Source organism: Pelodiscus sinensis, chromosome 4 (genome assembly GCF_052426305.1).
Source record: "Pelodiscus sinensis isolate ZL-2025 chromosome 4, ASM5242630v1, whole genome shotgun sequence".
NCBI classification, from domain to species: domain Eukaryota; kingdom Metazoa; phylum Chordata; order Testudines; family Trionychidae; genus Pelodiscus; species Pelodiscus sinensis.
This window is the reverse complement of record NC_143055.1, coordinates 131,039,479-131,066,166: the sequence shown is the minus strand read 5'-3', so window position 1 is coordinate 131,066,166 and position 26,688 is coordinate 131,039,479. Positions and strand designations below refer to the sequence as shown.

General features: G+C 45.3%; 1 protein-coding gene across 3 annotated transcripts; it reads left to right on the top strand.

The window, feature by feature from the left end:
- The first annotated feature begins 1,376 nt into the window (after nt 1–1,376).
- On the top strand, nt 1,377–26,582 carry CDKL2 (cyclin dependent kinase like 2). 3 transcript variants are annotated; one of them, XM_075929358.2, is made up of 14 exons: nt 1,377–1,529; nt 2,930–3,076; nt 4,254–4,450; nt 9,211–9,405; nt 10,348–10,526; nt 11,960–12,072; nt 13,089–13,228; nt 14,955–15,043; nt 15,769–15,898; nt 17,864–18,138; nt 21,497–21,590; nt 22,336–22,453; nt 23,310–23,416; nt 24,219–26,582. In XM_075929358.2, exons 2-14 carry the CDS (start codon nt 3,049–3,051, stop codon nt 24,276–24,278), a joined length of 1,725 nt encoding a protein of 574 aa, XP_075785473.2. In that variant the 5' UTR covers nt 1,377–1,529; nt 2,930–3,048; the 3' UTR covers nt 24,279–26,582. The 3 variants fall into 3 exon arrangements, with proteins under 3 accessions (XP_075785473.2, XP_075785472.2, XP_075785474.1); XM_075929357.2 differs by lacking the exon at nt 1,377–1,529 and adding an exon at nt 1,582–1,732; XM_075929359.2 differs by lacking the exons at nt 1,377–1,529; nt 2,930–3,076 and adding an exon at nt 8,740–8,805 and having other exon boundaries at nt 4,314–4,450.
- The last annotated feature ends 106 nt before the right edge of the window (nt 26,583–26,688 follow it).

Here is a 26,688-nt window from a genome sequence, read left to right as displayed (position 1 = left end):
CTAATGCTCTTTAATATAACTGCAGCGCACTCCCTGTTTTTTTTTTTGTGGGGGGGGAGGGAGAAATACCTGTGTGAGCAAGCATGGTGGGAGGACAGAAGGGTAACTTTTTTTATTATTATTTTTTGGACCACTCTTGCAGCCTGGACCCTGTTGTCAGCATCTTTCCCTCCTGTTTACATCAGCCTAATTTTTGAGGGGACAAAGGGCCAGTGGGGTGAGGACAGGAGTCTCATAATATTGCTGTTTTGATATCAGTACACTAGTGTAAGTGGTGAAGTAAAGCTAGAGGATGAACTAATGTTGCCCTTAAGGAAGCAGGAGATGTATGAATTGCTACTCGAAAGACAGCCCCAGAAAAACTAAAAGCAGTATTGCATTTGATCATTCGTTAGATAAGCCATTACATTCCTTTCCACCCCACCTATGTGAAATCTCCCAATTCAGCAACTAGTAGCAGTGGAAGAAGTTAGCTTGGCATATAGATGTGGCTTCTCTACGATTGCTTGTTAGTCTATCGGAAGGCTGACTGCAGAATTTTGCTACGGGGTAGCTGGGGTTTTGTTTATGCATTACAGCCTTATTAGGATAGTGGAACATTAACCGCAGTCTAGGCGCACACTCAAATTCTTTCATTGTTTAATTTATTGCTTGCTTACAGCAGGGGCCCCTGTAATCCCTGCACTGTGGCTATCAGCTAAGCCCCTATTCCAACTATTTAGTCATTCCAGCCTTCCCCTATTAGTTCCTTGGTATTGCTTTCCCTACACAGTAGAGAGAACCTTTCCCTTCCATACAAATGTTGAACTAATTTCCAATCTTGATAATCTATTTACCCAACATCTTAGTACCAGGTATGGTAGCCAGGGAGCAATATTTCCCCCTAAAAAAAAAAAGCTTATGTAAATGATGGGGCATAGTTGCTGAGAACAGGGTTTAGGCTGCAGCTGCTTTCCAAACTGTAGAGCAGGGGGCTCTCCCACAGATGAAGTGGTGGTCCCTCTCATGTGGCTTTTTTTTTTTTACATTTAATACTATTTTGCATGGTGGCGGTAGCATGCTTGGTGTGCTGGGGGGGAAATGGTGCCCACACACACATCCTCTCTGCCCCTGCTGCTCAGGAGCGGCGTGTGCATCTGCATGCAGTTAAGCAGAGAGGGGGGTGAGTCTGTCCAGGGGTGAGGCGCTAGGACAGACGCGAGGTTCGCCAGCCTTGCAGCGCCCAGCGGGGCTAGGGCAGGAGCCAGGGTTTTGCAGCCCCGCTCTGTTCACAACGGTGCCTCTATCTGAAGAGCTGCCCCCAGGGAAGCTTTTAGACAAGGGCTTGCCGCTACGGCAGGGCGGTGCACGTGCTGCGGGTGCGCAGCAGCGGGGCCGGCAGCCGGGCGCCCTCGCGGCTCCCCGCCCCGCGCGCTCCGGCACGCGCGGCTCCCGCCCCTGGCGGCGCTGTGTGTACAGCGGAGCCGTTGCCCCTGGTTACCGCCGCTCGCGCCCGCTCTCTGCCTGGGACCTTCGCGCGCGCCTGGGAGGTAAGGCGCGCGCGCATGCGGCTGTTCCACCCCCCCCCCCTCGCGTGAGCGCGTGCGGTGGCTGCTGGGGGCCAGGCGAGTGAGAAGGGAGGACGGCCCCGCCCCTCCCCACGCCGCGCGCGTTCCGGGCAGCCCCGCCCCGGGGAGCCCGCCAGCTGCAGCCCCTGCACGCCTGGCTCGGCACGGGGGGCGGCGCGCGGCAGGTGTGTGGCACGGGGGGGGGGCGGTGTGATGGGGGCTCCCCCTGCACTGGGACGGGGGGTTGCAGGTGTGATAGGACAGGGGCTCCCCTTGCACTGGGGCGGCGGTGGGGTGCACTATGATGGGGCTCCCCCTGCACTGGAGTGGGGGGGTTGCAGGTGTAATAGGGGCCCCTCCTGCACTGGGGTGGGGGGCAGGTGTGGGGTGGGGTGGAGGGTTGCAGGTGTAATAGGGGCTCCCCCTGCACTGGGGTGGGGGGCAGGTGTGGGGTGGGGTGGAGGGTTGCAGGTGTAATAGGGGCTCCCCCTGCACTGGGGTGGGGGGCAGGTGTGGGGTGGGGGGAGGGTTGCAGGTGTAATAGGGGCTCCCCCTGCACTGGGGTGGGGGGCAGGTGTGGGGTGGGGGGAGGGTTGCAGGTGTAATAGGGGCTCCCCCTGCACTGGGGTGGGGGGCAAGTGTGGGGTGGGGTGGAGGGTTGCAGGTGTAATAGGGGCTCCCCCTGCACTGGGGTGGGGGGCAAGTGTGGGGTGGGGTGGAGGGTTGCAGGTGTAATAGGGGCTCCCCCTGCACTGGGGTGGGGGGCAAGTGTGGGGTGGGGTGGAGGGTTGCAGGTGTAATAGGGGCTCCCCCTGCACTGGGGTGGGGGGCAGGTGTAATAGGGGCTCCCCCTGCACTGGGGTGGGGGGCAGGTGTAATAGGGGCTCCCCCTGCACTGGGGTGGGGGGCAGGTGTGGGGTGGGGTGGAGGGTTGCAGGTGTAATAGAGGCTCCTCCTGCACTGGGGTGGGGGGCAGGTGTAATAGGGCCCCCCCCCTGCACTGGGGTGGGGGGCAAGTGTGGGGTGGGGTGGAGGGTTGCAGGTGTAATAGGGGCTCCCCCTGCACTGGGGTGGGGCTGGGGGAGGGTTGCAAGTTTGATGGGGCTTTCTCTGCACTGGGGTGGGAGGCTGGTGTGGGGCCGGGAGGGAGGGTGTTGCATTTGAAGTGGTGGAGGAACAGCGTGGGGAGGTTACCTGATGTGATGTGGGACTCCCTCTGCAGAGGGTTGGGAGCCAGTGTATGGGGTGAAGGGTTACAGGGGTTCTCTAATTAAGGCTTTGAGAGATTTGTACCTGGGAACACACATGTACAGCATCTATTTTGGGGGAGGAGGAAGAGTGAATTCAGCCACTGTGATATTAACTCCTCCATATTGCTGCAGACTTCCTGAGCTGGAGGTGAAAGCAAATCGAGCCTGGAGCGACTTGTGAAGGACTTGGATGCTATGCTGACGGACAGTTGCCCCATTGCTGTTGGCTGTATCACAGCTCCCTCTCACCCATGTTAGATTTCTTCAGCTTTTTAGCAGGTTGGTGGTTTTATGTATTTCCTGGTCCAGGGACTATAGCATGAAGAGGCGGGAGGCACACGTTTTGAGACTAACATTCTCGAACAGAAGCCTCTGCCTGCCTTAGGTAATTGAAGATTCAGTAAATGTTTGTCATTTCCAAAGCAGAGCGCACAACATTCACCTGTTATCATAGCACATCCCTAGGCTCATTAACGTCAAGGGCAAAATTTTCATTGATTTCTGGAGGAGCAGGCTCATTCCTAGCAATAAGAAACAATCTAAACCTTCATTGTCTGGGTTTGGTAACTTTTTATTGTTATAAATTCTTGGCTGCATAGTCTTATTTTTATTGGTATTTTTGAAATATTTACTTCTCCATTTGGATCCATTTACAAGTTTATGAGAAACCAAGTGTGAGGAGATAAACCTGAGCTGTATTATAACTGCATAAACCATCTTACTTAAGGTTTCATTTAAACAGAAATGTGTGAAAACTGAATGAAATGATTCGTAGTGATGTTCAAGAGACAGCTTGGTAGTGGGATAAGAAGTAGTGCCAGTTAGAAATTATCAGAATGAAATTATCAGGTGAAAAAAGTTTCCTGCTTCCTCCTCTGGTGATTAAGACAACATGAATGGTTGCTTTTCTCCCTAGAACAATGTCAGTTTCAATTCTCTTCTGTACAGGTTTCCGTCAGCCATTCAACATAGGCTACAAAAAGTATACTGTAATCTCTGAAGATTTGTATTTGCTTTTCTAATCAGTACATTTTTTATTGAAACAAAGGATGTATAAAATTAATAGCTGTTTATCATAATGATATAAAAACAAAAATCTTTGTACTTTACATAAGTGTATTATTTTGCCATAAGTGTCACCACTTTTACAAATTTCAGTCCAGGCTTCTAACTTTGTCTTGCACAAACCCTTTTGTTTCTATTAAAAAATGTGCTGCGATACCAAACATAATACAAATGCTTACCCTGCTACATTGTTTTTTTAATCTAGTCTCTCATAAGGATGCTTGGGAGATCACAGAGCCCAGCTTGGGAAGGTTATCGTTACATATGTGTGCTGGTGGGGGGCTGGGAAGAGACTCATCATAAAAGCAGTGAAGAATTTGTCAGAAATGTAGACTGATCAAGAAAGAAAACCTTTTTGTTGTGTGCGCTAATTATGGTTTATGGCTTTCAGCACCAAGACACAGCTGTTTCTGGTTTACAATGGAAAAGTATGAGAACCTTGGTCTTGTCGGAGAAGGAAGCTATGGAATGGTAATGAAGTGCAGAAATAAAGACAATGGAAGAATAGTCGCTATCAAGAAGTTTTTGGAAAGCGAGGATGATAAAATGGTTAAAAAAATTGCCATGCGAGAAATCAAGCTGCTTAAGGTGAGTTCACATACAAGAGTAAGATGCAGGAATTGGCAGAAGCAAGGTCCATTTTTACCCAGCGTGTGCAGCAATGACTTTCATATACAAATGCATTTAGTGTAAATCCCAGTGTCAGTCTAGGAAATTGTTTTATAGCTGCTGAAACAGTTTGGTATAAATGGTTGTTTTGATGTTTCTTTTATTTATCTTTCTTCTAAGAAATATAGCCGTATATAAGAGGCATACCATCTACTTAGATACATTGTGCTATTAAAAACTTAAGTGCAGGTTACTTTATTTTGAAAGTTGGGTCTTTTCTGGGAAGATAGAGTAATATAGTAGCTTCAGCCTTCAGGGATCAAAAGAAAAGTCTTAGCTCCTGATTAAGGAGAGCAGTGAACTGCATTATAAGTATTTTCTCGAATAGGGATGCTTTACTAAATCAGGGTTTTAGGTTGTCGCATTTCTCAGCCCTAGACAATTTAAAAGTACAAAAACTATGGTAAAGCTAGTAATTATCCATTATCATGTTTATATTTACGTGTAAAAAAATGCATAACTATATATTACTTGTAATCTTGGATGTCTTTAAAAATGTGTATTAGAGAATCTTTTTTATTATTTTTTTATTTTTTTTAAACCTTGCTAAACCATGAGTAGCATCTCTGCATTGAAATTACAGGACATTTGTGAGCTAAGAATCTGAATTACTTTTGGAAAAATAAATTTCTAGTGGTAAGTTATTTTCTGTTTACATTTAGAATATAGCAACAATCTAGATGAAACAATCCAGGTATGGTCAGGTACTGTTTTTTTTTTAATACCAATGGTAGGTAGATTTGGCAGTTAGCCCACATCAACTGGGAGTTACCTTTCTGTTTGGCTAGGTGCTGTTCTTGGCTGGCACTGAGTTTGTTAGGAATGTGTTTGTGTGCTCTTTATTCATAAGGGAAGAGTGAAAGGAAATAAGACACAAATGAAGCTGCAAACTTGATTCCCCCTTGACTGCAATTAAGGGTCTGCTCTTGGCAGATATTCTCTTCATCTGCCTGTTGGACACACATTAGTATTAGATGATTGGAAGTGGCGCTCTGCATGTGACAAGTGGAAAAAGGGGATTTCTGACAGCAAGAGATGTAAAGGAGCACACGAGAAATGTGTAGATTTAGGTTTTTGTCAATTGTGTGAAACTGTATGTTAAAACAAAGGAGTTGGCGTATAACTTCAGAGCAGTGATATACCTAGTATGAGATCTCTGGAGCCCTATAAATCTTCAGGTATCTGCTTTACATCAGTGGATATCTGCATCGGTGGATGTGGATATCCATGGCTCATTTATACAGGTGTGGATGCAAATTTTGGATCTAGAACTCTGCAGATGTGCAGTTATCTGCTTTAAATCCAGGGCTATCTGTGTCTGTGGATGCAGATAGCCGTGGATCATTTTTGCAGATTCGGATTTTGTATCCTTGCAGGACTCTAGGGATCTCATCTCCAGTATGTGATGCTTTATAGGAAGGCACAAGAAAACATCACGGACAATTGTGGAATAATCTACCCAGAGGGGTAAATTTCTTTCCAAGACCATCAGTTAGTGGTTGAGTTATGTCAAAGCACTGCAATGCAGCTTTATAACCCTTTGATTTGTCTAATGTCACTGGATATTCTTTTCTCCATATGCATTTCTAATCCCTTCTAAATCCTGCTGTGCGTTTAGCTGTTGTCAATATTTGGTTCTTTGGTAGTGCAAAGTGGGATAACCTACATGTAATATATTATTCGTTAAAACAGGAATACTATGATGATGGATTGAATCACGTTCAGAGTGAATTTTATAAAAGCGTCGGTTTTTGAAAATGCATTACTCTGCTTAGAATATTGGCACAGCCATGTAGGGCAGAAGCCTATATATATATAACAATGATATGAAATTTAAGGTCCAATTTTCCCATACGACTTTTCCATCTGTCAATCAACAGCTCTCTGGTCTTAGGAAACACATGTTCAATTTGTTGCTAAAAGTAACCCAACATTTGACTTGATGTAATAGGCTTGATGCCACTCTCCCCGGTGTGAAATGCTGCTAACCAAAATGGATTGATTGGTTTTTGCTGTGTATGGTAGACCTAATAAAAATAATTTCCTCTCCATATGTTACAACAAATCCATCTCGTTTAACAGCCTACTGACTCCACTAAGCTGCTCACCCAATTACGAAACTGATGAGTAGAGTCAAAGTGAAGTGAAATACTGAATTAAAGAGTGAATGTATTATTCTCAGCATTTCATCTTTATTTGATCGGGTTTTTACTTTGTTTTTCAAGTTCTTTTTTAGTAGACCAGGATTAGAAATCCATGCTTGTGGTGTCTGTCCAAACCAGGATTTGCCACCATGGCATTAAGTATCAAATGCACGGTTCCAAAGTTGGAGAGAATTTCTTCTACTGTGTGGCCTTTTTGCACCTTCCAAGGTGGCCCAAAGTCCTAAATCTCATTCCATCCCTCTCTTCAACCTCAGCTATCCCCATATGATTTTCCCCTTCCAGGCCCATCAGGTACAACACCCTTTAACCCATAAAGATCCAGAAGGAGTTGTTTCCCAGGAGAACAGCTAATAGCACTGGAGCATTACTGGATATTTGGCATGTGTTCCTGAACTCTTGCATTTGCATATACAACTTCCATTATTGTTTTGCTAATTATCAGTGTCAAGCATCACACTTTAGACTTTGCTTTCTGCCAGTTTATGCTGAGTCTATGCTAGGGGGCTATACTGGGCAAGACTGGTGTCTTGCCCATTCATACTAGTGTACCAGCATCCCTGCTAGAGGGATTGTACCTTTTTCAGTATGCTACCATGAGTGACGTGATATGACTTTGTGTAGACAAGGCCCTAGAAGATACTGTGAGTTTTGGGCTTGGTGTTCCTTGTTGTATAGTAGCTTTCCAAATAAAACACCTTTAAAATGTCTTGTATGATTTCTTGAATTTTTTTTCAGAAATATTAGCAACTGCAACTTGATTACAACTCTTTTAACACTGTGGTTTTTGTTTTGTTACCTCTACAAATAAGCTGCTAATATAAATATGACACTTTAGAGTTCGGCTCTGGTGGTAAAATGAGTAGCGAAAACACCTCTATGGCTTCATTTGCTGCTTTGACTGACCCTTTTCCTAAACCATCATTTAACAAAATAAAACAAAACACAGAGCCCTTGTCTGTTTGGCATGTTACTCTTTAACCTCACTCTGCCAGATAAGACATAGTTTAATGAAACCTTTTTAATTGTTAACCACATTTTAGGGAAAATGCTGAAGTTTGAACTATCCCTTTGTATGTTTAGTGTAAGGGCATTACAGCACTAATATTACTGGTTGTAAATATTTACTCTATGGAAATGTCTGGTTTTGGACATTGGAGCCCCATTGTTCTGGGCCCCATATAGTCAGAGGGAAAAGAGTATCCTTGTTGCACAGGGGAAAAGCATGGAGTTAACACTTTTGGGTACATGAGAATGGTGATGAATTGGCACAGCTCTATAAGTTACATTATCATAGACAAGATTTTTGTCATTGAGAGTAGAGAGGGGTGTAAGAAAAGGAGTGGAGGAGAAGAATTGCATGATTTTGTCAGCATATCGTCTCCTTCATCTTTTTGAAAGATGTGGGGAAGACTCAAAGGTGAAGAATTTTCACCATGTGAGCCTCGGATACATGCACTTACCTTTAGCGGGTCCTCTAAAAGAGCTGCAAGTATACACCAGTAGCCTCTCGCTCCTGTGGGACTGGCAGGGGTGGATGACTGTGCAGAGATGAGGCTCATATTTGCTAGATTGCATTCGAACATGGCCTAGAGGAGCCAGGCTAACCACAGCGATGTTGGTCATGACAGGAGCAAGCTGTGTTTAACACTGTGTTTGCAGGTAATACTATGGGTCTGGTAAAGTTTGTTCTTGGCCAGCTGAGATAAGGTTAAATGAAACTGCCCCTGTCTTCCCTGAGTGCAAAGTCAAATTTGGCAGCATGTTATTTACTGTGACGCCTTGAAGATGCGATCGAATGTGACTGAATTCTCCAGTGAAAACTAGCTCCCTTGTCTTCACTAGGGGATCTCTTGGGGTTCTGGTTCACCTGTGCAGGAGCAGAAATCCTTGCTATGGACAGGTTGGGGTGCGATTGTAAGGACCTGGCCCAAATATTTAACTTTACACACTGCAAATAATCTCTTTAAGTGCATGCTTATGTTCGTGCACGCTTTGAAGTCTTTGCAGGATTGGGGCCCAAATTAATACTGGCTATCTTCACAGGGGCAGGACTCGTGAACTGTAGAGATCTAAATCCAGTTGTTATGAACTATGTACCAAAGGGGGAAGGTGAGCTTTGGAAATTCCCTTTATGGATACAATAATGAGATTCCCAGTGTCATCCTTATAGATGTTTACTTACTCATTTGCTTTTTCTGATGATAATAAAATGTACACATGGGCCTCTTTGACTTATGAAATTAAAGTTATTTTCTTTGGAGAAGCATTTGGCACTGGCCATTGACAGGCACTGGATACCGGGCTAGATGAACCATCGGATTGACCCAGTACGTCTGTTCTTATGAGACCCTTCGTACCCAATTTTAAACATAAATCAGCACAAGTGTCATGTCAAATATAAAAGGGTGTTTGGGACACCAGGTGCATTGCAATTAAGCTTTCGGACTCTAGCTCTCTTTGTTATCCTGGTGAATGCTGATATGTGCTCATGAAGTATTGATTGTTTTATAACAGCAACTTCGACATGAAAATCTGGTGAATTTGCTAGAAGTGTGCAAGAAGAAGAAACGATGGTATCTGGTGTTTGAATTTGTGGACCACACACTCCTCGATGACCTGGAGCTGTTTCCACATGGACTAGATTACAGTAGAGTTCGGAAATATTTATTTCAGATTATAAAAGGAATAGGATTTTGTCACAGTCACAATGTAAGTAGATGGATGAGGTTCAATTTGCATTTAAAAAAAACTTGAATGGCTGAGTAGCTGCTGAAATACTTGTTTTAAGTAAAGCTGCAACTAGAAAGAAATAAGTAAAGTATGCAACTGTTAATAGTGACCGTATTTCATAGGAATTCCCAGGTTGGCTCAGACCCAAGTTCCATTCAGTTCTCAGTCTATCCTGTCCCTGGTGGTGACCAGCTGTTTCAGAGGAAGATTTGAAGAACTTTGTAGTGGGCAGATGTGGGGTAATCTGCCCTTCACAGAAATCTCATCTGGGTCTCCAGTAATTAACGGTTGATTTAATTCCTGAAACATGAGGTGTAATAGCTCTTCACAATGTTTGGTATTAATTAGGATAATTCTAGATATTCAAGTGTCCCTATAAATATCCACTTTCTTTTTAAATCTTGCCAAATAGCTGATTCACTTTCCTGTGACAACAGGTTTCTCATTTTAATTTTGTGTTAAGAAGAATGTTCTTGCATATTTGGGAAATAGCTATTGTGTAAGTGCATTGAATTTCTTTTTTCAGCTGGGTGATACACCCACAACACTGTGATGTTTCAGCACAGCTCTTGCAACTTTTATTCTTTAAATAAATGGTCCAGGTCAGATTTCCTAGAACAGGCACATAAATTATGCCTCTAAAATATCTGTGCTAGGAACTTCATGTACAAAAGGATTGTTTGTATGCAAAGTAGGTGTTTGTGTGCACACCTGCATGTTTTGGTACACACTTTGTGCACTGATTGTGTATACATGAAGGTCTTTTGAAGACTTAACTTAGGTGTCTGCTCTTCAAGAGAAAGCTTAGCTCTCACGCCCTATGGAACTAGATTTTTGGCTGGGAAGGTCTACAGAATGTAAACTGTCACGTGATGTAGAAATAGGAATTTCTTCATTCTACTTCTTTGCTTCTCTTGTTAGATAATACACAGAGACATCAAACCAGAAAATATATTGATCTCCCAATCAGGGGTTGTAAAACTCTGTGATTTTGGATTCGCTCGTACTCTGGCAGCCCCTGGTGAAGCTTACACTGACTACGTGGCAACGCGATGGTACAGAGCACCAGAATTGTTGGTTGGAGATACCAAGTATGGCAAGTAAGAAACTGAGCAGAAGAGCGTGCAGAGGATTATCCCTGCTTTGCAGACGGTTATCCCTGCTTTGCAGACAAATTACAGGGAGGCTTTTCCATCATATGTATAATAACCTTAGCATATTTACCCTGTGTTGCTCGGGTTCTTAAGTAAATTAAGTGTGTGCGCTTTTCCCTTGCTTCCTGACAGTGATGAAGAGAACAGCCAGCAATATCCCCATATGAATCTGACTTCAGACCCCTGCCCTCTCTAATGGGCTCCTGGGGGGTTGGAGGCTCAGGGCTGGGGCAGTCCTGGATGGAGGGTGGCACCCCCCCCATCTAGTCCCTTTCACCTTCCTGGTGATTCTGTCCCTTTTCTGGATGGTTTTATGAGAAGCAATCCCATTCCAAGCACATCCCATTGTCCTGGCACCACCAAACCCTGACCTTGCTTTAAGTGATGATAAGAGGAAGCTGTAGTCTGAATTTGGTTGTCCTAGCCCTTGCTGTTTAGGAGAAGTTCTTGAACAGACAGACATGCAGACAAGCTCTTAAAATGTGTGGTAGCTAGCACCAGCACTCCTTCCTCACCTCCCCCTTGAAACAAAACTTTGCCCCAGTACAGGTTCTGTAACACAAAAAAAAAAGAGAGAGAAGAGCCAGAGTAAAGTCCATTGGGGTTCTGACTATTGCTAGTGATTTTACATGGAAGCTGCTTGGGTACTGTAGTGATGGGTGAAGGCAATGGAAAACCCAGAGATGGATAGATAGACCCTTCCTATTGTCTTCAGACAGAAAGATGCTAACAGCATTGTGGCTTCTGAAGGCTGCAGGCTATATAGAGGAAGCAAATGCTAATTAGATGGGTAGTCTGCTTAGGACTTTGACAGATATGTGGGGATTCTTACTTGGGGTGTACGTGGAATTTATTGGATTTCTTTGCATTGAGACTCCATTCGGAAGACTTGGTCAGTACTCCTGTGGACTTCAGTGTGGAAAGTCCTGGTGTCATCCCTTTCCATTTCTAATGCTGTTTGACATGCCTCTTTAAAAATGTACGTGCATATTATCTCTCTATATACCTTAAATCCAACTTCAGCAAATACATCTTCTGGAGAACACATCCCGTCAATTTCTACTTAGAAGAGAGCTGCTCAACTTAATAAGGGGAAAAACACTACAGCATGTTACGTTACCCAAAATTGCTCAGTCTCATTTGTGAAACTAAGGTTTTGATCAAACAAATTTTCACTTTTTTTCTTTGCCTGTTTAAAAATGAAAACGGCCGTCTGCAAAAACCACGTGCGATCCCGAGCAATGCTGAGTCGGGCCGTGCAGCCTGCAGGGGCTTTCTGTGCACAGATCATCTTCTGCTTGGGGCTCAGATGTCAGAAAAAAGCTGCCTTGAGATGGTTTTGCCAAAGCTGGCTTCAGTCTTGGGTGCTTTTCTTTCAGAGCTGTGGATGTGTGGGCCATTGGCTGTCTGGTCACAGAAATGCTCACAGGAGAGCCCTTGTTTCCTGGGGATTCGGACATCGACCAGCTGTACCATATCATGAAGTGTCTGGGTAAGAATGTGTCAGCTTTTTTCTGTCTTTAGCTGGCAAAGGCTTGTGGTACGTGAGAAAAGGACGGCACTGGGAGCAAAGCAAACACTGGCGGACCGTCTTGACGGAGCCCCCCGATTCTTGCCTTAATGCTCTCAGGCTGCGTCAGTCCCGGGGGCAGGAGAGAGTTGTAAAGGCGGCTGATTAGACCAAAACAGGGTGTGTTTTGTGATGTGGACAAATGTCCTGCCGGGCTTTGGTGACGACCCCCAGGGGTATTTCATTTCACCTCTCGTTCCCCGGGCTGGAAGGTGGAAATGTGTTCCTGATTACAGCAATGCAAGAGTCGAAAATACCACAACCTGTTGTCTTTGCTGTCTCTGACGGGGACTGGTTAGAAGCATGCTCATCTTACATCATTAGATGTGGCCTTGTCTGCATCTGATAGCTTTGTTGCCAAGGGAATATTTAAAATAATTCTCTAGGCCACCACAGCTGCCTGGCTACCCAGAAGCAGCCATGTTCCTAACGGCACCCTTAGGCTGTGCATTTCAATAGGCAAAGGGCCCACTGTTAAAGGGACAGTGCATCTACTGCAGTGGTGGGCAGTGACTGGGCCGGGCACAGTTCACCAGGCTTGGATCCTGCCGGGCCGCTGCCACTTAATTTACCTGCGCCTCTGCAAGTACAGACACTTCAAGCTCCCATTGGCTGCACGTCGCCATTCCTGGCCAATGGGAGCTGTAGAAAGTGGCATCCCGGTCTGCACCACTTTCCACAGCTCCCATTGGCGATCCGTGGCCAATGGGAGCTTCAAGAGTCTGTACCTTGGGAAGTGCAGCTAAATAAACCAGCGACAGGCACCCTACATGGTCTCTCTAGTGGCCTCCTGAAACTGAGGGTGAGAGTGGGGAACAGTCATGTATGCTGGCAGCAACATCATGTAGTCTTCTATCAAGCGCAGAGCTGTTGTCGTCCGTTTTTAGCTTTCTCTATGCCTTTGTGGATAACGTAACAATATCACCTGTCAATTCCAGGCAACTTAACTCCAAGGCATCAAGAGCTGTTCTATAAAAATCCACTCTTTGCTGGAGTGAGGCTGCCGGAAGTCAAGGAGGTCGAACCTCTTGAAAGACGGTATCCCAGGCTCTCTGCTGCGGTGTTAGATTTAGCAAAGGTAAGTCCTTATTTTGGAAATTCCTTGGCCTTCTGTTTCCGCCTTCTGTCTTCCTTTCCTTTGCTCTTAAGGGTCTGTCATTTAGATGGTGGGGAAGAGGGATCAAAAATGCCGGGAAGAGGCTGTGTTTGCTGCCTTTTTTGTCCGTTCCCAGGCTAATTAACAATTAGCTGGGTTGGCAATTTAAAAAAAAAAATGATGTGCAGCTCTCTTCTTTTCGGCAAAGCACTTTATTGCTGCGGCTTCTAGGATTTACTGTGTCCTCATCCCTTTGAGTGTGCTTTCTACTCCCACCTTTGGCTGGCGTCTGTACCCTGGGCTAGCTGAGTCCTGATCCTCTTTCCTGGCTGTCCCCTCTTTGTGTCACTCCACTTATTGATCCTCCTTTCCGGGGGGTCATTTGCCAGTGGCACCGTTGCCCCCTGTAGACTTTTCATAGATCTGTGTTCTCTCCTCACCCCCTCCTGCACTTCCCCGGGCTCTGTAACGGTGCCCTTGGCAGAGTGAGGATAGGCACGCTCAAGGCCCCTTCTGGCCTCGCTGGCTGAATGGGGATGGGGCTGAGGCCCCCACTCCTAGTGCGGTTGGGTAATGGCTGGGGAAGGCGGCCCAGAGCTGCCCTCCCTCCCTCCTTCCTGCCTTGCTCCTTGGCCACTGAGCTGAGGGAGCAAGTGCTGTGGTGTGGTCCTTGCCTCACAAGCTTCGTTCTCCTCTCACGTGGAGCGGGGTAGTGGGAAGTAGGGTCTCCCTTGGCTAGTGATTTGGAGGCCCTGTTCAGTACTGATTCCAGCCCTGCCTGCAGCGAGTAGCCTACTAACCCAGGGTACAGCTGCCAGGGGAAGGTTTCAAAGCTAGGCAGTCTTTGAATAAGCAGCGGCTGCCGTCTTAGCTGACAGCCAGGTTGAACTGGGGACCTCCAGAACTGAAAGCTTGAGTCTGTCTGCCAGGCTCTCAAGATGCAGATGGGACACAGAGTGCATGCTGACCAGTGGGTTACAGAGGCAAAATCCTAGCAAGGAGCATTTAAAACAGCCCTTCTCTCTGGTATACGAGGGAGTTGTGTGACCATGTGGGAGTGATCTCTCTTCCCTATAGCTAGCTGCATTCAGCATCCATACTCACAAGCCATAAAGTCACTTCTCTGGGTGTCAAGAATGAAAGCAAGTAGGTTTGTCGATTGGTGGTGGAGAGGAATAGAAACGAGGCTGCCCTTCATCTTCCACCACAACATTTTCTGCTTCAGTTACAATGGCAATTAGCTGCCAGAAACTATGTTGCCATTTTGTGTGTGTATGAACTTGTGGAATACAGTATTTTTAGTTGGCCAAATAAAATAACACTTGAACACAACTTATTTGGTTTCTAATGCTTAATATAGACCACAGTGTAAAATCCTGCCCCCAAAACATTAAAATAATAAACATTAAAGAGATAGTTACAGTTTAGGAGACAGATTGATGTCTGTGCAAGGCAACAACTCCGTATGGAAAGAGTTTCCAAGTGTCACTGTCTAAAATAGCTGAAGCAAGCAAACATGGTTAAATACCTCCAGGTTGTCTTCCCTGGTTACATCACTTAATCACACAGTAGCGGTATTTTCTTCTATAACTTTTGCCCTTCTATTTCTGTTTTCTTACTTTTTTTATGGCTTTTATTTAGAAATACAAAGGGGTTTTAAATTTGATTCTACTGCAGTTGCTTATCAAAACTTACCTTGGTCTTTTAGAAATGCTTGCAGATTGATCCAGACAAAAGGCCATCCTGTGCTGACCTATTGCAGTGCGACTTCTTTAATAAAGATGGATTTGTGGAAAGGTAGGTTGTCTGTTTGCTTCTTGGTCACAATGGCAGGGGAAGAAAGGAGCTAATGCCACTGGTCTGGGAGGTTTCATGCTGAGTTTGCAGGGCTGGCAGTTAGGAAAAAACAACAACACTTGACGTGTAAACTGAGCACATTTGATGTGGAAACTGCCGGACACCCCACATGGTACCATTTTTACCTAGTCAGTTTGCAAAGTAGAACTGCACTTTCTGATAAAGACCTTCAGTGTGTTTAGCATTACAAGGGCATAGGACTTTCTCCGTGATTGGCAGAAAAAGGAAAATAATTATAGCAAGGGAAAGTTAGATATGTTACATTGGGCACTGCATGCAGCAGAGCGTGCCACTGAACTGGGACACAAGACTGAAGCTTCCTACCTCAAGAAGGAATGCTGTACCTTTGTCCCAGTGTTTATTCAGCAAGAAGTGGCCAGCATTCAGGATGAGGTCTCCTCACCAGCACTAATTCACATCACGCTATATTCACCAACCGTATCTAAACTCCAGCCAAATTAGTGCAGGATCGTCATTTGCCGCCTGATGCATCTAATGTGTGAGGCTTTTTAATGGGTAATTCAGTTTGGCCAGTTTCCCATTTTAAGAAAAGGAATCGTTTGACTTCTTGTTCAAGTAATTTGACTGGGCCTGGGGTGAATACCAAGTTGCGGAGATTTTGTACTAATGGAAGCGGCTTTGTTTATTTTTAATATGGAATGTAGATTTGCTCAGGAACTTAGGTTAAAGCTTCAGAAAGATGCCCGGGATCATCCTTTGCCAAAAAAATCAAAAATCACCAAAAAGGACAAAGATGATTCTTTAGGAGAAGAAAGAAAAATGCTTGATATTCAGGTTAGTAGATCTTATTTTTGTTTTCCATAATAGTATTCATTTCATCTTTTAAAAAACCCCCACGTTTTGGTATACAGATGCCCCACTTCTGGAATTAGATAGGGAAGTGTGCAGATATTGTTACATTCCATTATTTAAAAATGCGCCGTCTTTCATCACTTTCTGGTAAGGTAAGCATAACTTGGAACAATGTTTTTGTGATCTAGACCTGTCTCTTCCAATAAATCTGGTCGGTTATCAGAAACAGAATGTTTGTTGAAACTACTGCTTTTCTTAAAAATGTTAATCATTTGCGAGTTTTTGACCCAACTTTTTTCATCTCAGTTTTTTAGCATTCACTTACCATGTTTAGTTTTATTTTTCTCCATCACTAAATTTGGTTGGTCAACAAAGATGCATTGGACAATCTTGATTATAAAATCCAATTAAAATTATTTTAAAAATTGGGGAAATGTTTTATTAAAAAAAAAAAACTGTAGAAAATTTTGAATGGTGGAAAAACTGGCCAGGTTTATAAAGCAGTGAGATGGAAGAGTTTTTCAAGTTTTCAGTTAATTTCCCTTAACCTAGTTGTATTTCTTATACCTGGATGAAATCACTGCCAGATGCAAAACAAGGCTACCCTGGTAGGTCACTCTGAATTTGTAACTGATGCAGAAAATGCTTGTGCACCAGCTGGGCAGTGTTAGTCATAAGCAGTATATTAAATCTGTCAATTCTGTTGCTGGGTCACATGCAGCATAGAGGCTGTGATGTGAAAAACCCTCAGCTTCATTGTGGGCTATCTGCTGTGGCTGTTGCTCCACCGTGGTGTTTCATGCTGTAACATTTTTCAGGGGTAATGCTCTGGAGGCTGTTGACAAATCATCCTCAGCGGAGGATTTTGGCCAAAATTTTCAAGTGACTGGTGATGTCTTGGTTCTTGGGTGTCCTACCTGAGACACCAGGTTTTCAGGGCATGGCTTCTCAGTAAAGTCTGTGTTATTTGGCCCTGCACCAGTGCTTGCATAACCACCACCAAGGCGGATTTGAACTTGGGACCTCGGGAGCTGACTCTAGGAGCCGCTACCCTCTGAGCTAAAAGCCAGCTGGCTCCCAGCCCCTGCTGTAGAGGTCTCTTGATCTTAACTGTTGCAGTGGTCTAGGTGCCACTTGCAGTACTCAGGAACCACACTAGGTGTGTGGGTTACACTTGTACATCTTTTTTTTTTTTCTTTCTTCATTATATTGTTCTCTCCAGATTGCGGTCTCAGTGGGCACCTGCCACCTATTTTGAAAAAAGATCCTTGTGTATCATTTCAAAATTATTCCAAGTGCACGTGCTGTATAGGAAATCCATGCCATTTGATCATTGTACATTATCCAACTCTTTTATATGTCTGCAATTTGGTGTCTACAAATACTATTGCTTTATATTCTGAGGCAATCCCAAGTCTGATCAATTAATGTTTTGCTCACAAGGAAAAATGTGGATGGGATAAAGTCTGATTTAGTTTATTTTTAAATTGAGAAACACCCACCCACCTGTGGCTTACTGGTGCAGGAACTGGGTAAGAGTCTGGGAGGAAGGGAGGATGCAGGAGTGGGCAGGAGATTGGGGTGCTTATGTGATGCAGCTCCCATTTCGGGGGGGAGGTCGCTCCAGGCCACCCTGTGCTTGCAGGCCCCCCCCCCGGCCCCGCCCCTCCCAAATGGCAGCTCTTTTGTTCTATTACTCGTGCATTGGTGAGCTATAGCCAGATAACTTATGTGCATGGGACGGCGAGACTCGATAATTCTTCTGTGAATTACGAACGCTACCCTTTGCTGATGGGAAAACGGGAGTTTGTCTTCATAACATCGCGATGCTTCCTCGGCTCCTTACGCGCGGTGCCTTTCCTGTTAGTTCCCCCCAGGCTGCCGCGAGCTAGTGCTAACTTCGGTGCTAGCCTCCAGGCCAGAGTGACACTTTCTCGTTCTAAACAGGACTTCAACGCTGACCCAAAGAGCAAAGATTCCAAACTGCTCAAGGTGAAATTATCCAAAGCTGAGCTGGAGAGAGCCGACCGATCTTCCAACAGGAACTGCCTGTATGACGGCGGGACCAGTCAATTCAAAACCGTCCCTCCGACGAGCATGAAAGACTCCAGCAGCAGCCTGGATTACACAAAGAACCCAGGCGCGGTGATTCCTCCCATTGTCACACCCAATATGAGCATTAACTCTGGGTTGGGAACGATCCCCGGAAGCCATAATTACAGGTATGGAAGCTGAAGAGAACAGCGGAGGAGGTTGGCAAATGCTCCATAAGGTGTCACCGGGTGCTGAGAGAGCCCTGGAGTGACATTGTTACCATGAAGGGGGCTCAGTGGGTTTTGGGCAGGGCTGGGTGGGTGGCAGATGGTTTTCAGGTGAGCGGAAAGGGCTGTAATTGGCTTTTGAGATTGTGGAATTGGAGTTGGAATTTCTGCTTTCCGGAGTTTAAGCCATGAAGGGAGCCACTTAGGGCTCCCTGATTTCTCCCTGGCCCTGATGCAACTATGCCAGCAGGTGACAGTCCCCATGGGATCAAACACCAGTTGGAGACACTCAGAGCACAGCATGCTCTGACTACTCATGCTCGCCCTGACGCACTCCTTCCTCCTGGGGCCTGTGAGTAGGATGGCAACAGGACTGGGGAGGAGACCCCTGGGACCTCGGCCATACCATTTTCTGCTCTAATTGCACCACGTGAGCAGAGCAGAGAATCTGCCTCTAGGCGTGTAGCCACAAAGGAAGGGATCAGAAGGCCGTTATCCTAAGCCCATTAATTGGGGCTCTTTGTATTTTGAGATCCTAGAATCTGCACCTGGTGAACGTAAGTTCTTGCTTGCAGGTCTCACTCCTGGGAGTATTCCGCACCACTGCACGTGCACCCAATTCATGTCCCCCGCCAGATATTTTTTTCCCTCCGCAGGAAATACACACGGTTCACACATTTCGCTCACCGGGGGCTGCTGTGGTGCCAGAACAGAGGGGCAGCTGCTCACCTGCTGTAGCAGCTAAGGAGAGAGCAGAGGCTGCGTTCCTCACAGTGCCCTGCCCAAAGGGCCAAGTGAGGAGGCACCCATGGAGGGAAAAGACAGAGAGTTGGTGGAGCATCACACAGACTGGGGTTCAGAAAGGCTGGGGGGTGGGGCAGAGGCTGAATGAGGGTTCAGGACTGCATGGGAATGGGGAGTGGCTGAGTGGGGAGAGGGAGGTGATGGGGATGGAATCAGAGATGCATGGTGATAGGAGGAAGGGGGTGCATGTGTGAGGTGGGTCCCAGGACGTGTGAGAACAGCATATGGGGGGAGGGTGTGCAAGGACATGTGAGAATGGGGACAGAAGTGTCTGAATGAGAGGGGCCAGGGTTCTGCATGGGGCAAGCTCCCCAATCCCCTACCAATCCCCCTCCAAAAAACCAATCCCATTCCATACTTCTCCCATTCATACCCAACAGCCCTCCAGGTTCGTGCAAAGGCTCTTTCCCAGCTATTCCCTCTCCCATAGCTCCTCCATCCCCCCCGCACTACGCCAAGGCGTTGCCCTGGGCCTGTGGGGTGCAGGAAACATGCTTCTCTGTTGTCATTTAAATGACAACTATTACTCAGACTTCTGTAGTAATATGCCTAGAAAAGAATTTAATCCAACACCACCCCCCCTCCCACACACACGTTTTCTGATTCTTTGTATCGTTACTCACATACTTATTGAGTAACTGGCACAATTCTATGGTGTTATTTTGACAATGTGCAGAATTTTAAGATACTGTGCAAAAATGGTGTGTGTTGGTGCAGTATTTTTAATTTTTTTGATTCCGAATTCCCTCGGGAGGTAATAATTCTGTGTTGGCAAATGAGGGTTTGTTGGCTGTTCTGGAAATGTACAGCCATGGATCAGTGCTGCAGTCAGGCGCATTCCTTACTGTAACAGATGTTTAATAATCATGGACCAGACCGAGCCAAGGGTGTAGGGAAAGAGAGAAGGGTGCAAGACCAACCTGCTCGTCCCTTCTGCAAATGGATCTGGGTCATGCACACTCGCTACATTCCCTTGAGCTGTCCCATTTATAGGATGATTTGCGGCTGCCCCAAGCCCCATACATTTTGGGGGGCCTTAGCCGTCCTATGAATGGGGCCACCTTGGCCCAGGAGATTACCATGCGGCGGCAGGAGCTGGAACTCCCCAGCAGTCTGATCTGCTCCTCCCCACTGCCGGCTGCCAGCCCGCTGCACCCCACTTCACTGCAGCGGCAGGAAGCAGAGCTCCCGGCCCCCGGGCACTTCTCTTCCTGCTGCTGCCGTAACGAGGAGGGCAGCAAGCTGGGAGAAGATGATGGAGAGGAGCAGGCTGCCAGCTGGATCTGGCTCCTGCCACCCTGGTGAGTGTAGAAGGGCAACCCCTCCCTCTCGCCCCCGCTGAACTCCCAGCTTGCGTTGCTTGGGGGAAGTGGCTTCAGGCAAGGGAGTGGAGTAGGGGCAAGGTGGGGTGGAGTGGAGCTGGGACAGGGCCTGCAGTGGGAGGAGGGGTCCCAGACCTTGTGCTTTCCTAGGGACGGCCCTGGATTTGTGGAGAGAACCGTAACTGTTTCAAAGGGTGCAGGGAAGACACTGACCCCAGTGCCCGGTGCAGAAGGGAGATGACGCTGGAGGGGCGCAGTAGCCACTGTGATGCTCCAGTTCTCTGGGAAACGGTGGCTTTGAAGATCACCATTTCTTGGCGCTCCTGCTGACACAGTGAAAGGGCCCCACTCCGCCCCCAGAGATAGGTCTGGGCACAGGAGGCGCAGTAATGAGCTCACGATACAACCGCAGGAGGGGAGAGACTGCAAAGCGTTTTGCCTCAGAGGGCAGGCACAGGAGAGAGCTTGCGATAAAGAACCTAGGCAGGCAGCATTCTCACGCAACGTCCGTGGGATTCCAGGGTTGTGCTGGTGTGCGAGAAGGAGTGTGACCCTCCCCACTGAGAGTGTGAACAGTTGAGTCTGGAATTGAGAATGTGCATCGGGATCTATAGGCCCTCTCCCACCACTTAAGTGTGACTAAGCTTCAGGAGTGGCCCTAGACGAGCTGCCGGCAACTGGTGCCCTAGGCAAATCGTGCGATCGGCACCCCCGCCTCCAAAGCCCTCAACGGCTGTTTTTCTTGGTGCCCTAGGCGACCGCTTAGGTCGCTTGTATTGCTGGGCCGCCACTGCTCAGCTTTGATGTCCTGCTACATCCTACCAGTGAAGAAGGATGGGGGAATCCACTCTCCGGCCTGAGCGAGTAACACAAACACAGGATACTAGCAGGCTATTTCGAAATAGCTTGTTGAGAGGAGTCTATGGCAGCTGCTTGTCCATATTACAATGCCACACTGTTAAGTGAGAGACTGACCTTAACTGTCATTGCTTGACCGGCCCAGGCCAGGGTACACTTCTGATCAGGGGTGTAATGTATTGGCAGTGCAGTGTTTTATGTTCAAGACCAGTAGCTCAAGCAACTGATTGTGTCAGGGTTGGTTGTCTCACATTGCATCATTTGTTTTATATGATGAAGTTACCAAGAGATTCTTGCTAATTCTGTGTCTTGGATTTTGTTGTTTTCATTTATAGAGTCGACGAGAAGACTAAAAAATACTTAACCCCTTTTATAAGGCAAGGAAAACATTCACCAGCAGGGCATTATAATGTCAGCTTGAGCACATCGGTAAGCTTCCTCCTTCTCCTGTAGTGAAAACGATGTATTTTAAACGTCAGTGTTTACTTTCATGCCATTAATATCTTTCATTTCAGTCTTTTCTGGATAGCCAACTTGCAAGAAATATTTCCTGTTGGCTTGGGGACATCATACATAATAGTTTACTCACAGTTATGTGACTGTATTGTACTGGAATATTATTTAAGTTTGCTCTCGGAGAGGTCTAAGGCGATAGACATGTATTCATCTAGACAAGTACAGATAGTTTCTGGCCTGGTGGGAGGAGAGACAGATGTTGGCTATGGTGACCAAGCAGTTTAGGATTTACATTTAGAAGGTTCTGGGGACAGATTGTCAAAACGAATGACTCACTCTCGAAAATGACTGCCTAGCAGCTCTTGTGGAAAAGGTCATGTGGGTTGAAAGCTTGATGTTAGTCACTTTCAGGCAAAACTCTCAAGATGAATAGGCGTTTTGTCTGAGGAAGGACTGCACAGTTGAGACCACTTGCCGGTTTTGGTGTTCTGTGTAATTATAGGTGGTTTCCTTTAATAACTAATTTCCCAAAGCTTGCCTTGAGGGTTATTGAACAGAATGTTTCTAGAAAAGAATACAGGTTGTTTTAGTTCTCCGACACCTGAGGAAGCTTCATAGCACAGAATGTCTCACTTCTTTTAAACCTGAATGGTTTCACTTTTAGTAACCTTAGCTTTGCTCTGGATGTTACTCATGGAAATCAATCCCTTGGTATCAGGTCTCAAATGAAAAGAATGTTCTTCAGGCAAACAAGAAAAGATGGGAATTCTCCAAGACAGATGTGCGTTTGCCTGAGCTAACCTATAACCATCTCCCTGAACTCAAAGGAGTGGACGGTATGAGTTTTAATTTTCCGTTAATTAAACTGGATGATAAATCTACTATGTATTTGAGAGAGTTTGTCTGTTCAAGAACTCCTCCTGAATGGTAAGAGCTAGGACAACCAAATTCGGAATACAGCTTCCTCTTAGCATAACTTAAAGCAAGGTGAGGGGTTTGGTTGTGCTGGGAAAATGGGAAGTGCCAGGAATGGGATTGCTTCTCAGAAAACCATACAGAAAAGAGACAGAATCACCAGGCAGGTGAAAAGGACTGGCAGGGGTGTCCCACCCCCAGGACTGCCCTAGCTCTGAGTCCCCCCACCAAGACCTTTAAGGAGAGCAGGGCGACTGATGCTCTCCCTCCCCCAGAGTCGTACGGGAACATGTCTGGCTGTTCCACTTTGTCAGGGAGCGAGGGGAAACTGCACAGTTTGCTGCATTCCTCCTTGTAGTTGGGAGGTACAGGGAGGGAGATGAACCTGGACCTGCCCCCACCCGGGGACATGCACCCCTTCCCTGGCTGTGCCAGCTAGAGCTGCAGTGGCCATGGAGAGATGCTTTTCACCTGGCCCCAAGCTGCTGTGGTGAGAGGGGGCTGGAGTAGTTCTTTCGCTGCGGGATAGCCTGCATTCCTGAATCCACATCCCCCGCCGCGCCCCAGAGCAATCATTTACATGAAGAAAAACAATAATTAAGAACCCGACAATGCCAGGTAAATTTTCTAGTACATTATAAAGAGCAGTATATGTTGCATCAAGACATTTATTTTTAAATCATATTAGCATGTGGCAGTTTTTCAGAGGGAAATATTGACACTATGCTTGAAAATAACAAGTCCACAGCAGTCTGTCTCTTTGTTTGTCTTCTGCAGCTCGAAATTCCAGATTTGTCAAAAAGGAGAACAAAACGGTCTCAGAGTCTCGCATCCCGTCTCTTGCCACCATCGATCTTCACAACCCAAGCCTGGCTTTGCAACAGGTGATGATACGGTGAAATGCTTTGCACCAATACAGTAGTGCCTTTCTTCTAGGGTGTTCCCAGAACATTGCACCCAGCAGGAGCCAAAAGATTCCAGCCCGTCTCACATTACATTCTAGGGTTTCAGTCGAGCAGCTGCATACTTACTGGAGTAATCTATTTTATTTAAAAAAATGCAGCTTTGGAGCCTGCTGGGGAAAAGAACCATTTTGGGCAAACTTTTGGCCCAGATTTATGATCTTGGGATTGTCTTGGGGCAGAGCCCATGTTCGAGGTTCACAATAAAACCCCGAATCATGTGAGTTTGACCTGTTTCCAGAATTTGTTATGCAAAGCATGTGGCTTACATGGGTGAATTGAGATGCAGACCAATCCAAAATCCATAGTTACGCAGCAAGTGAGTGGCAGGGTAGGAAAGAGAACTCCATTTGAGCAGAAATAGTTTGGCCATGCTAGATACAGAAACAAGGTGAAGGATGGGAAAAATAAGTTTTTTTGCGACTTTGTTTTGTTTAACGACACGAGGGCCTCAACATGCATTCAAAACTTGTAATTTGGGAGGGGTGTCATTCTTAGGTCTTCATTAGGCCTTTTCTTGGTCCAGTGACAATTTTTGTTTAGAGTTGGCATAGCGTTATAGATTTAGAAATGTACTTTATCCATGTATGCTGATCTGTGATATAGTCAATGAAAAATCTGCTTATGTTCTATTGATATTGTACTTGGGACAGGCAGAAAGTTATTGATACTGCTTTTAGTTTGGTATGCTAGGAATTAATATTAATATTTGTTTGACTGACAGATATCGGGAACGTCACTGCCAGATGCTTCGGAAGCCGGCTTCCCTCGAGTAGAACGCTAGCCCGGAGAAGAACTGAGCAATGGGGGTAACATGTATTACTTTCTGCAGTTTAGCCTCTTGTTGCCTTTCAAAAAGAACAGTTGACAAGGGCTGGTACCTTTTGTGGGTTCACTGAAGAAAGAGCCTTCCAATGTTCGATATCACCGTTCGCAGCATACTCATCTTTAGAACGTGTTGTGCTGTTGCCAAGCAGGTGAGACCAGTGCATGACTTTGTGAATGGGTCCCTTTTCCTGCATTGTGCTGTGTAGTTCCATTCATGTGCATCTTGATCCGAGGTGGATTTTTTGGAAAACTGACTTGAGGTGGTAGGCGCCAGAGAGGAGGCTGGAATGCATTGTGGAGTTGTGTGTATCTCTCTTGAAAAGATGGTTATCCAACAGAAAATATAAATCAGTGTGTTAGGGTACTGTCTAACTCCTGGCCTGGGGAGAAGAGCTGTGCCAACAGCATGCAATTTGTCCCTTGGACCCCTTAACGCCATTCATCTGAAGAAGTGGGTTGTGCCCACGGAAGCTCACGATACCATCTACATGTTTTCTTAGACTCTAAGGTGCTGCAAGACTATTTGTTGTTTAAGCTTATTCCGTTACAGACTAGCACGTCTATCCCTCTGAAGCATACAATTCTGTTATCTAGTAGTAAACTATTTTTCATTTAACCCCCCGGTGCCTATATACCTATGGCCAGTTGTGAGCCCAGTGCATCAGTAAGAAAACAGGATTACCAACATTTATGAGCCAAGAAAAGGTAGTAGCTCCTGGCTACTACCAGTAGTAGTGACTACACTTGAACTTTTTTAAAGAAAAAGAGAATACTGGCAAATTCAACAGACCCAAAAGACTGATACATGGGAAACTTAGATAACAGAAGAAAAAGAATCACTGACTACATGTTAAAGAAACACTGTCACCATAACAATTCTAATTGGAAAAATGTGTCAATGTGCTATTGATAATGCCTACATTTAAATGTTAAAACTGAATGAATTTTAAAAATCTAATATACTGTTTGCCATTTGCTTACTGTTGTCATTTCACTAATTTTGGGTAGTGAAACTTCAACTGCACACTTTCCTCCTGACTGGTTCCCAGGCTCTGGCATAGAGCTGATGTCTTTTGATTACCAACACTACAGGAAATCTGTTTAAAGGTTAATAAATCATGTTTTTGTGAAATCTTTATAAATCAGTATAGCTATTTGTGTGTTTTGGTAATAATCTGTTTAATATAAAACACTAATTTTGCTTCTAAACTTCTGACAACCTCGCTAAAGTATCAACTGTCTGAAGATAAATATTTGTGTGTTAACTGCATATCCTTATCTATATACTTCACCCCTCTCAACAACCTCCTGCAAATACTGACCCCGCTCCTGAACGCGATACTGGGAAGGGCTAAGTAATACTGGATATAAAATTCACTTCAGGGATTGTTACCATCCAAGATCAATTAAATCAAGAGATGTCTCTGGAGTTTATATTGAGAATATTTGAATAGTCTATGATTCTGTAGCATTAGTGCCTGTAAATTGATGAAATGGATCTGACAGTAGCTTAAAGAAACACCAACAAGTTAAAATCCAGTCAGTTAAGAGAAGTGCGTGAAAACTAATTTCTGGTGTTTCCACTCTACCAGCTGTTTTATAGTTGCATTTTCCTATTTGTGGGTTGTGTGTTGGAGGTGTTTTTTTTTAAAATGTTCTTTCTTGTTGAGGAAAAGACTTGCACAAATAAAGGAAACGGACTTTGCAGAGAGAATGGTACGATGCTGTCAAATGCACAAAGTAAACAAACTGCAAACAGGAAGAAATTATGTTTGCTGACTTTCTGATGTAACAACCTTTTTATATGTTATAACTGGGATTCAGTGGATGAGAGACTGCTGGGGACGTGGCACTCTTGAAAAGCTTATTTAACAAGAACTTTGCCTAACTTTTTAAGCTAATACCTTTATAAAGTCCTCACCATGTCGGATACAAACTATTAAGAGAAGCATGAATTTTATATTGATGTCCCTGTCTTTTTTTTTGGCAGGTTGAGGGTCTTTTATTTTACTTTTCGTTATGACACAATTTTCTGACCGCCTTAGTTTGTTTCTCAGAAGTCCTAGGTGCATTTTTTAAATGACCTCTCAATGTATGTAATGTAAATGGTGTGTGCAAGTTTCTGTCCAAAAGGAACATTTATTTCTTATTTTGTCCAAAAGAAAAAGAAAAATTGTTCTATTCTGTACAGATTCTTATACTGTACTTGTCATTATAGTTGTGAGCACCATCTGCTTTGTGCATTAAATGATGTGACTTACATCTCTCGTGTAGTTCTCTCTTTCAGCCTCACCGAAGGTGGAGAATTGTGTGTGCAGTGTAGTGTTTTGTTTTGGTAGGGTATTTTCCTCATGTGTGCACTTCTG

Bases quoted from the DNA above. Each gene is read 5' to 3' on its own strand.
- CDKL2 (XM_075929358.2), top strand. From the start codon at position 3,049: ATGTTAGATTTCTTCAGCTTTTTAGCAG. The intron at 4,451-9,210 runs GTGAGTTCACAT...GTTTTATAACAG, and splicing joins GAGAAATCAAGCTGCTTAAG to CAACTTCGACATGAAAATCT. The intron at 10,527-11,959 runs GTAAGAAACTGA...CTTTTCTTTCAG, and splicing joins GGAGATACCAAGTATGGCAA to AGCTGTGGATGTGTGGGCCA.